The sequence below is a fragment of the Perca fluviatilis genome, chromosome 2, assembly GCF_010015445.1.
Source record: "Perca fluviatilis chromosome 2, GENO_Pfluv_1.0, whole genome shotgun sequence".
Taxonomy (NCBI): Eukaryota; Metazoa; Chordata; class Actinopteri; order Perciformes; family Percidae; genus Perca; species Perca fluviatilis.
In genome coordinates this window covers 39,853,718-39,865,971 of record NC_053113.1, presented here as the reverse complement: position 1 = coordinate 39,865,971, position 12,254 = coordinate 39,853,718, and the positions used below count along the sequence as shown (strand labels likewise).

The 12,254-nt window shown below is 42.1% G+C and overlaps 1 protein-coding gene across 1 annotated transcript in view; it reads right to left on the bottom strand.

Moving 5' to 3' along the window:
* Nucleotides 1-551: 551 nt before the first annotated feature.
* frem2b (FRAS1 related extracellular matrix 2b) overlaps nucleotides 552-12,254 on the bottom strand; it is a 68,624-nt gene continuing 56,921 nt past the window's right edge. The window contains exons 15-24 of the mRNA XM_039781071.1: nucleotides 12,050-12,181; nucleotides 11,367-11,698; nucleotides 8,198-8,390; nucleotides 7,965-8,069; nucleotides 7,482-7,609; nucleotides 6,931-7,065; nucleotides 3,685-3,811; nucleotides 2,932-3,119; nucleotides 2,692-2,838; nucleotides 552-1,159 (exon numbers count right to left, since the gene is read on the bottom strand). Of these exons, the coding sequence (XP_039637005.1) occupies nucleotides 659-1,159; nucleotides 2,692-2,838; nucleotides 2,932-3,119; nucleotides 3,685-3,811; nucleotides 6,931-7,065; nucleotides 7,482-7,609; nucleotides 7,965-8,069; nucleotides 8,198-8,390; nucleotides 11,367-11,698; nucleotides 12,050-12,181 (1,988 nt within the window). The 3' untranslated portion in view covers nucleotides 552-658. The remainder of the gene's footprint in view (nucleotides 1,160-2,691; nucleotides 2,839-2,931; nucleotides 3,120-3,684; nucleotides 3,812-6,930; nucleotides 7,066-7,481; nucleotides 7,610-7,964; nucleotides 8,070-8,197; nucleotides 8,391-11,366; nucleotides 11,699-12,049; nucleotides 12,182-12,254) is intronic.

Genomic DNA, 12,254 nt, shown 5'->3' with positions numbered 1-12,254 from the left:
TGCTCTTCATCTACTCAGCAAAACACCAAATGCCATTCAAGTTAAGAGGCATCTTCTGTAGCACCTTTGGAAATGTAATAACACGGCTTTTTTTTCTTCTTTTTGGATCAAATGGCATTAAAGGTGTAGTAGGTAAGACATATTTGCTGAAACTGACCCTATGTTCCAGTAGAACTACATGAAGCAGGTCATTGGGAGGTGTCTAACTGCGTGTCAATCACTGCTCATGCACACGCATTCATTCTCCCTTGTAGGGGGGAGGGGCTTAGGAGACCGTTTTGGGCTTTAGCAGAAAGGGGGGGGAGAGGGACTGAGAAGTTGTCGATGTTCACATTTTTTGGCTAAGTCCTGGATCTTCCCAATCCTACCTACGGCACCTTTAAAAGCAAATCAATAAGTGAGCGCTGACGACTCGACTAGTGCCTTCAAACAGCTGCTAACAAAGCCCGTCTCCTAGTTAGTGTCCGGACCACTCCCCGGCCGTGGGAGGGACGCAGTAATTCAAGTAGTATTTCTGAATAGAATCAAAGCTCTTGTTGCTTGTGTTGCTACACACACAATCTTCGTTTTTTTTCTTGGTTTTTTTTTTTTTATCTAAATGTGAGGCACTTGCAAAACTAAAATATTAACTAAAGAATCTCAATGGTCGGTGTGTTTGTTAGACCTCGGAGCTGTCACTGAGGGCTTGTGTCACCATGGGCTCTGCGCTGCTGGAGCTCTTGGGTACGCCTTTCTTCTCTCGCTTGGACCGGACCAGTAACACCACCACGATGACGACGAGCACCGTCAGGAGCAGCCCGACAAAGACGCCGATGATCAACACTAGTCTGTCGTCGCCGCTGTCTCTCTGGTTGAGCTCACGGGGGAGGATTCCTCTGGTGGAGATCTCCCTCTCTGGGCTGGTCCTCTGCTGGCTGCTGCGGTCCAGCGCGATGTGGAGGATGTTGGTGCCGCGGTTGTTGCTCTGACCGATGTCCTCTATTATGTCTGGCACGTCGTCGGCCGATCTTCTGCTGCGACGTTGACCCTTTGGAAGCAGATTTGAGTGCCGGCTCATCACGTGGTACTCCAGGCTTCTCTTCCCTATGCCACGGTTAGCGTTGTCTCGAGAACGGACAGTGTAGATGGTGTGAATGTACCACTCTCTCCCTGCAGACACCTGGAGAAAAGCAACATTATGTTATTGTTTTGAATGATACCCGTGGGTCATTTTTATGGCACATCTTTCTGCAGGAGATCATTGTTTTAGGGGCTTTTTCCCTTTATCAGATAGTGATTTTGTCACTGTTATAGGTTCACGTGACTCGATGACTGTTTGAGATTGATGAAAATCCAGAGACTTGACTTTAACTGCATGATCTCACAGATCCCACAGTGAAACGTTACATGCCTTCATAGGCAGTGGTTAAATTGGCTTTTGTAGGGAGGGGGAGCCCTTATTTACGGTGAATGGTCATCATTCAAAATCGCCGTAAAATGACTTAATGTGTTTTCACACCAAAGGGGCTCGTTTTCCAGTATTAATGTGTAAGGTAGGGTTGATTAGTTATTCAAACAAAGAGAAATACTTTACAATTCACTTACTTCTTATTATTTTTTACCTTTAGGCAGGAAACGGATTTCACCCTCGGAAAATGTATGAACTTGAACATGTTTGAAAATATTGGTTGGCAAATATGTAAACTAAAAAACTATGTTGATTTAAGAGAATCAGGGCCAATTTCTAAATCACCATTTTTTAAAGGCTCTGTTTCCGAAATGGTAGCTACTCGATCGCTCTAGCCATTATTCAGTCTTATATGCCATGTATTTGCCAAGAGATGAAAAATAATTCAAGTGGAATAACAATATTTGGTGCCAGGGGTGTTTCTAGGACTTGAGTAGATTCGGGGCTTAGCCCGGACCCATTTAAATAAACTGAATGCAATGCAAAACAGCGATTCTGGTCCACCCCCCAGTAAATTTGTATGCACCTATTTCTACATTTTTCTGAATCAATATGCCTGAAATATCTTTATGTAAAGGGAAACATTACAATCCAAATTTAAAAACATAATGGAATATATTGCAATAAGGCTCTCAGGCATTCTGTATTGCTTTCATCTATTAATTCTCCTTTGGATCAACTTTTCTAATTATATCTGAGTCAGCACACATGTAGCTAAGGCATCATTTACTCTTCCCTCTTTTGCATCTTTTGTTGGATATGTAACCTCCTTAAATGTGCATATGACAATTATTCACCTCAATGATACATTATTCATTTTAATTTATTGATAAACCCCTGGACTGTAATATTTCAGATGTTTGAGCAAGATTTCTGCTCATGTCCAAAACTTTGTGCACATTCAAACTATATCTCACCCCATCTGTGTTCTCTGAGGTTTGGAGGAGTCGTGATATTTTGTGAAAAATAAAGTTAAAATTGGCTATTACAAGAATAAAGTCACTATATTTCAGAAAATAATCTACTTGCACCATAGTCTGCTGTGCAATACGTGATTGCTCTTTTCTCTCGTCTTGTTAAGAAGAACAAGTAAAATATCAGTGGAAAAAAATCGTTTAAAGTCACTCTTACGTAGGGATTTGTATTTTCCTTCCTTCCTTCCTTCCTTCAGTTATTCAAACATCAATGGTTACTCTCTGCTTTCTAAGGACGTGACAGTCACTTTGTGTGACTCTTATACTGACCTGGAAGAGAGCTGAGGAATCAATTCTGAACCCATCTGACCCAGGTTGTCTCACTAGGGCTAACGCGCCGGGGTCATCCACCGCCAGGAAGGCGTTGAAAGCTACATTGCCAAATGACCGGGCCTGGGTCTCTGGCTGGGCTTTGTCCTGGAGTGAGAAGATGACACAGGAAGGAATAATTCGGTTTGAATGGACACAAAGCACATGTGACATGATGAGAGATATCACTTTGTTACTTACAATTATCTTGAATCTGTAGAGTAGTGATGGAGCATCTGCCAGACAGCCAAACTCAAAGTTGCTGGGGTTGTATTTAGGGACATATCCATCAGCTCCAGTACACAGAAACACTTTCTCTATGTTACACATAAAGGAGTCGCCCAAGTTCTGCACTGGATCCACCATCACTCGGCCGTAAATTGTATCCCCTGAGGGAAGAGAAATACAGTTGCCATCACTGCAAAACACACGTAACACATCACGTGCACAAATTGGATGGTGTAATAAAAAGTTGTAATACAAAAGATTTCATGATGTACACTGATGCAGATCTCTCAAATGATTTTATTTTGCTCAGACAGCACTACAACATTAAAAGCCCAGCTAAAACTACTATCTTGGTTTTGGCAAGAAGAGCGTTCCACACTCATGTGGACCGCAGCTTCAAAAACGTTCAAGGTCTTGTTGAGAGAAATAAACTCCAGGCTCTTGTAAATAGCTTCTTTTGGGAAAAGACATGGAAGTGGTGAAGTGGTCAAAATTACACTTCATGGGACCCTCATTTTCATTTCAATGTTATGCTGTTGGGTCAGGAATAATAATGGGGAACATTTCTGCTAAATCAACAGAAATATTCATCACACAGGGACTGCTTTTTCGATCTGTAGAATAATCTGTAGAAGGAGCTAAGCAATAAACCACATCCGGTTTTTTGTGTCATCCACAAACCTTCGAGAGCAGTTGACATTTTCTGACTGCGTGTTACTGCCTTACCCTGTGAGAAGGCCGTGTCACTCTCCTGTCCGAAGCCCATGGAGCCGTCTGACAGCCAGAGCGTCCGCTTAGAGAGTAAGATCATCTGCGTGTTCAGACTGAACTCAGCCGCCACGGGGTCGCTAACCTAGAAACACATACACCACACACAAACCATATTTAGAGACAAAGCCAAGCAATATACCAATATAGACAGCACATACACTATGTCCGATCAATGTGAGTAAGATATATTTTAAGACAATGCTCAAAAGTCTAAATTCACTATCTTGCTTGCATTTGCAAATACTTCCAATATTCTCAATATTCATATATATCAGGAGTGTCAAACTCAATTCCACGAAGGGCCAGGGATCACATCCAGAGCCAAACATGTTTAGGTTATTCACACGCTATTATTTCATCGTAAAAGTCAAGCATCTTTTATTGTATTATTGCAAGTCTCCTCTCCTCACTTACAGCTTGGTCGACACAAAGACCCCAAAAAGTCAGCAAAAAAAGTAACTTAGCCATCAAAGAAAAAAAAGACAAAAAAAGTTGAAAAAAGCAACAAAAACATTGGGAAAAAAACGTCGTAAAATGGGCCAAAAAACATTGGAAAAAGTGGCAAAAAGGTCAGAAAAAAAACATTGAAAAAAGCTATAAAAAAAACAACTATGTGGGCCAAATTCTAGTGTGAACCTAAATTGATTTGCGGGCCGGATCTAAATCTGCGAGGGGCCGGATTTGGCCCGCGGGCCTTGAGTTTGACACGTGATATATATGGACCAACACCTTTGTAAAGCTGTAACCAGCAAGGTGCTCACTTTTCTACATTTTATATAATTGTCAGTGGGGTACTTTTCTTTACTTTTTTAACTTTTAGTCAGACAAAATAAGAAATGTATCACTTTGTCTTTACTTCTGGCACTTTATTGGCTAACACGTGAATGAATTTAGCCAGGAAGTATCACTAGAGATGGTGTTTTGATGCTGGGGTGGTTCTATGTTAGCGTCAGCATCAGGAGCTGGACACGTTAGCTAAACAGATTTAAAGGGGGTTGTTGATTAGAGATGTGTTCCTGTCAGCGTGAGTGAGAAGAGTTGCAGTGTTATGAGTACTTCATTAGATGGAGTGAACCAGGAGGGAGTTTCCTCTCAGATTTTTCCAGTGATGTGATGACAGAGAGAGGCAAGAAAATACATGACTGAAGAGGAGCCAAGAGGTGTGGCTTACAGGAAGTAATGAATGAAGGAGAATTTAACGAGTTCAATTTAGGTTGACAAGTCATTCATTATTTCACCCACTCATTACTTCCTGTAAGAGACATTTTGGATAATGTTTTTTTATTTGTGTTTGCTTTAAACCTCCCACCACTGGGGGGCAGTGTTCCACTGTCCATTAGACAGAAGGTATTATAATCAGTTTTTTGAACACGCAGTAATGACAGTAGGTGGTTAGGCTCGTTGGAGATGAGCCAGTTCTGCGCAGAATGGATCACCGGCGATCGCCGCCCCAATGCATGCTGGTTAGATTTGTGTCTGACTTCCTCTGACGTCATGCACACGTGGGCAACGATGACCTCACGAGATCAAGGCGGCCGCAGTTTTTAGAGCCAGGCGCCGCAGTTGCTCTCCACCGACTGCAAGACCCAGGCATCCGGACCCAGGGCATGCTGGGAAACGCCGGCCTCTCAGCTGATCTAACAGCTGATTGGTTCAGAATCGACTCAACGTGATGACATTTCTATAAACTTTTTATTGATTTTGAATTGGAGGGATTTTAACTGCGATTTGTCTGATTTAAAGGCTCATTCTGTACACAACACATGTTGTGTGTCTGATGGTGAGGGTTAGAAGTCAGAGAGACTAAATCTGTTCAGATGACCGATCATCTACAGTCTGTTAATTAAAATCAGCAACAGATCGCATGTAGAGCATTTTGACAGCTACTCGGTCATGATAAAAACAACTGGAGACTGTGTAGGAGCTGATATATGGGTCTGATAACATTTTATTAAATCGGAATCGGACCACAGTGTTTGTCAGTTCTACAGCTGGAAAACTGTCCGACTTGAGAGCAGAATTTTGTCACCGCCCCCAGCTGCTCCCGCCTGCTCTCGTCCACTTTACAGGTGATGTGCAGTTCATCTCCAACGAGCCTAATGTTACCTTTTGTTTGTCTATGATTGGATAGATTAGACAGATAAACAAATAAACTGGCTGTACTATTGATAACGAACAATAAGAAACGTGTTGAAAACCCTGGACGTTTCATCATTTGTTGCACGCATTTAAAACAAATGCTATGACTCAGCAACAGTGGTGGCCTTTCTTTTGTTAGGTAAAGGGCTCACTACAATACTTTGTGTAATCCACACCACTTGGCTTCATTTGTAAATGTACAGTAGTAGTCCATATTCAAACAAGCCTTTGTAAGTCCAAGTGAAATAGATGACTTAATCAATACACGTTAAATTCTTAATTACCATTAGTGTAGCTGAAATAAAATGTTATCCATCTTAAAAACCCTTGCAAAGTCAGAGAGGAGACTCTACAGGCAAAACCATATTTTTAAATTTTGAGTTTTGGACTATTTTGCTTCCATAACATGTCTTGGAAGAAAACATCCCAAATACACGTCAAGGTTTATTTTACTACACTTTGTCTACTTGCGCCTGTAGATTTCTCCTAAATTCACCAAAAGTTAGCATTAGATAAGCCCTTATTTGCATATTTTTAAACATAAAAATGTCAGAAAAAGCGAACGAACAGAAAGATTGTCTTTATGTGAGTAAACTGGTAAAGATTCAAGGTGATATCTGTTGAGTGACAAAAAGAGATCCAAAATTCCCTCTGTAAAGTCTTTGACTCTAATATGTCAACAAAACGAAACAAGAATTTTGAACCTGGCTTCATCAAATGTTCACATTTCTGTTCTGTAAATGTATGCAAATGAGTGCATATTTAACAAGAAAATGCCTCATTTGCACATTTAAACATAACATTTTAGAAAACTTATAAATATAAATATTGTCCTTATGTAAGTAATCCACTTTCCAAAAATGATCTCTCTTAGCCAGGTCTTGGTAATCTGATTGTTAAAAAACGGCAGAGCCTCACAATGTATCTTTAAGTTCATGTTAATTCTAGAAAATAATATGCTCCGTTTCTTTCTGAATGCTGGTTGTGCAGACTACATCTCCTCACGAGAATCGACAAACCTTCCCACTTTTCCCTCTGTAATTTTAGACAAGGCGAGGTCACCTGCTGAAAGCGGATGTCCATGTCGAAGGTAAGAGGCTCTCTGGGGTTGCACACCGGAGGGATGGTGTACTCCAGGCTGGGCGGGGATGTGCAGGGGACCAGCTTCACTGTGTACGTGCCAGAGTAGTCGCGCACCTGAGAAGGGAAATTATGTTTGCTAAGAATTAGGTGTAAAAACAATTAAACTGGAAAATAGGGCTGCACGATATGAGGAAAATATCTAATTGCGATTATTTTGACTGCTATTGCGATATGATTCACGATATTGGAGGGAATGATCATTTTTGTATCATTATTCTCATTTTCATTGAAAAATATAAAAATGAAAATTGATTTTTAGTGTGATTTTTGGGAGGATCTGTACCAAACAAAGACTTTTTCTTTGGTCTGTGGGATAGGATTCATTTTAGAATGGTTTGACACATATTTTGCCTTTAACAAATATTGCGCCCCCCTGCCATTTGGATATTGCACTAGTTCATATTGCGAGTTCGATAAAATTGCGATTAATTGTGCAGCCCTACTGGAAAACAAATAAAATATTTACTCACAGCAAAATCTGAGACAAATGTCCACTGCTGGATGGGCTGGTTGTAGGTTGGCTCATTCCTCACAAGACTGAGGTTAAAGGTCAACTCAGGGTGGTCCGGACACATGACCATGGAGGTGAGTGGTGAAGCTGATGGGAAAATACATCAGTTAAAGAATATGTAGATTTAAGATTCAAAAAGCTTTGTCTATTCAAGTTCAGTTGCTAGTTAAAATACTTAAAAAAAACAAGACATAACTGACAGTGACAAATACTGTACCATCAATTTTAACTCGTGAAAAATATGATTTTGAAAAGAGAATTATGGTATAGCTTGAAATGCGTTGTCACAGGTAAAAGCCATACGTTTAAAACATATTCTATCACTTTTAACAATTATTTTTGTTATAAACAATTATGACTTGCTATACAGCAGCATCTTATATACGATCATATTTAAAATGTTAAACACAACTGTATAGCCCTCCTATATGACAACCTGTACCTGCATGAGCAAACACAAACAGGCCTCTGAATCGAGCCTCAGTGCGGAAGTTGACTACTAGTCGTCCCTGGCCATTTATACGCATGCTGGTTGGGTACATGGCACCTGCAAAGACAATCACAGGCGGCTGTAATTTGGCTCCTTAACTCATTTACAATCCCACATTTAGTCAACATTACATTTTTAAGTAGTCATAATAATTTCATATCACAAAACCACTGCTCAAGTCTTGCCTTGTAGCTCAGCCTCTGGAGGGCTACCGATACCATCCCTCCATAAGATGGCAGTGTCGTACACAAACGTGAGCCTCAGCTCCGACTGTAAGTCAAAGTGCTGCCATCCTCCTGCTCCCACAGGGGAGTGGAAGACATAGGACACGTGGAGCGGGACTCGTAGGGTCACATAGGACTGGACCAGATTCAACACCTGCAGTGAAAAACAGCATGTTTAAGAGTGTAAGAGTAATAACATTAACTCATATTTCATAACAGCCTTGTTATAAAGGTATGAGGAGGAAAACCCCAAGACACCCTGAAAAAGGTGCATGTACAATACCTCTGAAGATAAACAACAATGTTCTACCATTATGGCTGATTTAAGCAAGGTGTGATCTGAATAGCGCATCAGTCCACTGATTTATTGGACTTGGCGCCGCATGTATTATTAAACCCAAAGCCCACTTTCCTGGGATATCATGCAGACAATGGTAACTTCAAGTAGGCGTCAGTACATTCACTTGATGACGTGCAATACCTCTGGAGATAAATATACTACCATTATGGCTGATTTGAGTTCTGTTGTGAATAGTGCTTCAGTCCACGGACCGATCGGACTTGGCAAAGCATGTGTTACGGAACTTCAAGTAGTCTTCAGTAGTTCACCTTATGCTCTATAGCTGTAAGAATGAATATATTTTCTAAGTGGTCATGGGGTCTAATAAAGTACTGCAGTTTTTTCAATTTCACATTTCAATTGCAAATCTAATGTAGCTCAGCGCAAATTCTTTCAGGAAGACCTAACAAATAATCAGTTCTCTCCCTAAAGCGAATCAGCGCTGGAGGCTTTCACCTTTCTGATAAGCCAATCAGAATCGGCCACGGATTCCATAGGCCAATCACAGTGTCACAACGCTGCTTTAAAATCTGCTTCTCTCCCTGTGCTATCGGCTGTCATTTCAGCAAAGGCGTTCATCCCTTCTCCTCCCCTTCCACCTCCTGTCATATTGATTCTCCGGCTGTCGCTCCAGTGCCTCCTCGGTCTGGTCTTCCGGCCCTTCTCCGCCACCACCGGTGTCTGGATTCCATCAGCGGGTTACATCATGGTTCCCTACCCCTATATTAAATGTATTAATATAACGGTGGAGTTCAATCTCCAATACTCTGTACAGCTACATGCGCTTGTACATTAAACCTTTTGCATATCTGCAAACAAGTCTCTCCTGACTGAATTGTGTGTATGTGTATGTATTGCTGTAATTGGTTAACATAAAAAACAAACACAGAATGGCCTACATTTACATTTGTTGGTGATATTAAATTGCTCCAAACTTCCCATCTCTAAAAGAGCTGCCCTAAAATGGTTAAAGTGGTCAGAGGGAGAACTCTCTGGTATCTGCACTTTGCTCTGACCTGTGAGATCCTGCACCGGCTCGGTGTTCATGTGGAGACGTGCCTACGCCTCTGGGCGCTGAGCGATCAGGCAAATGATTTGCAGAATGGCCTTCTGACACATCCTGCTAGGCCTTAATAGATTCCTATGGTCCTGTTAAGCTTGGGCACTAAGCCCTCCACTGTGACATGACACTGGCCCCCGGCCTGCACAGAGCTGTCTTCGCTCTGCCACTTAGAGGAGCACTCAGGTCACAGGGCACCCACAAACAAAAGGCACTTTCTTTTCCCATTGATCCTGCCTAACATATCCTGAAACTGAACCTGTGACTGTGCGTCTATGCATCTACAGTACATACCATCTTTTGCGCTGTTCAGTAACCATAGCAACAACTTCTACATACAGTTATGTGCAAGACCTGAATATATGCCATTCTCCCCCTTAATAAAAAGACAATAGGGACAAGAAAGAGTTCTTTTATTGCTAGATGTGTGTTCTTCAGGAATGATTTTTATGTCTAAGTGTGCAAGAGAGGTTTTTGGAAATGTTTAAATCTGCATGCCAAATGACGGGGAAGACCCGCCCTACTCTGCCTCTGATTGGCTAGTACTCGTTGCCTTCTTCACAGAATGCGGGACACAAAAAAGACAAAACGCTGCCTGAGCGGGCTCCGTAGATGATGGCAGGTTGCCGACCCCCGCAAGTAGTCCGAGGGTCAAAGCCATTCATCTCTTTTATAATTTTCCGTTATTTTCTTTTATAAATGATTGGATTATCTCTGATCAATGCCGTCAGTAAGTGAAGTGCTCACCATTTCATGTAAAGTATGTGAATTATTGATTTAACCTCATGGTAAAGTTAATATTGCCGTGTCTTGCTTACTTGCAAAGACATGCGTATTACTGCCACATTCTCGTCATGTTACATCATGTTGCTACAGCCAACACAGTTCCACTTGTTGAGAAAGGCTGTTATCACCTGGGTGATGTCATTGTTATTAAATGAACCTGAAGCCATGTAAAATGAGAAACTCCCATTAAAATAACAAACCAATATACACTCGTATACCCGTATATCTACAGAGCCAAAATATACTAGCGAGTGCTGTAGGGCTTGAATTAATAATCCTCAGTGGGGAGTGTAGCGGAGGTTTTCACCATGCAGTGCCTTGTGCACTCTTACGGCCTTTATCAACACTCTACCCTAATTAACTGCAAGTCACCTAACAGTGGGTTTCCAAGGTGAATGCAAATGTTGAAGGCTGCAAGGTTTGTGTGCCAGGAGGACACAGAGGGCTTTAAGATTTTCTTCCTTCCAGCTCCACGTATCACAGCTGCTGCTACAATTAGCACATTGTATGCGTAGCGGAACAGGCTAATGCGGATTGTTATGAGGCTGCTGGTTATTGACTCGCCATTTTGACAAGACAAGTAACTGGTCTTGAGGTCAGGAACTGAAGAGAGCAGAGTGTCTGGTTAGTCATTACTACAGGCCAACACGGGTCTCCAGACAATAATGGATGACTTCGCCACAGGCGTATATTTACTTTAGGATCTTTAAAGGAAAACCAAGTAGGCAGACGCAGGGTTTTAATATGCCTGTAAATGATTAATTGGGATTGAAAATCCAGGAGGATTCTGAAATGAAAATGGGAATAGAAAAGACCAGAAAATGCTGAGTCCACATTCCTATCGCCAAGGGGGTCTGCTGCTTTATTGAACTCATTGCTCCTCATGTCTAGAGACGACAAAAGGGGTCAGAGGTGAGCTAAAGCTCAAAGGTGGGGCTGCTTACCTGTCCATCAGTCCCAATGGTGCCTCCACAGTCACTAAGCAGCTCAGACATGTCGTAGTAGCTGGTGAATTCCCACAAACACGCCTCCAAGTTGAGGTTTCTGTAGAACCGTAGCGTACTGGATCCCCTGAGGAAAGTGCTGTATTGGTAAGAGGCCGTCTCGCCGATCACTTCCGGATTTTTGGTGGCTTCAGTGAGGAAGCCGTAGCGAGTCTTGACCTCGGCGTAGTCCAACAAATTGGAGCAGCGATGGTTGCCAACACGGGTACCGTCGGGGCTCAGCGTGAGCTCAAAGTTGGACAGGGCTCGGGTGGACACTACAGGCAACATACCTGAGGGAGGATACACATATGGCAGGCAGAAAGTAAAGCATAGAAATGTTAGAAAAACTAACTGAAGTACCTTATTCTTCGATTGCTAACATGCACTGGTCAAAACTAAAGTCACACTGTCAAAACTCTGGTTATGCTGACTGTATGATGAAGAGTTTTGAAAAAGTAGCTTCATTTGTGATGACGCTTGTAGCGACGACTGTAAACCGTAAAAGACGTTGGTTAACGAGTGACATATGGAGCCGAGACTTTCCCGTCCCTGCTCGAGAGGGGTTTCAAAGCAACAACCTGCGTCCCAGTGATATTTCCACTGATGAAAACTATTCTGGACATTTAATCTGCTGTTCTCACCATCAATGTGGGGCATGGTGACGGTTAGTTTGATGAGGTTGGGGTGATCTGCGTCTTCTGTTCCAGTGTACCGCAGCTTGGCGGAGAAGGGCTCGGCCCCCACTGTGCCTGCGACACGAGGCTGGCACATTCCTGCAACCACAAAATACACAAACAAACATCAAACGTTTTGTTCCCCCTAACTATCTTCCACAGAAATTTCTTT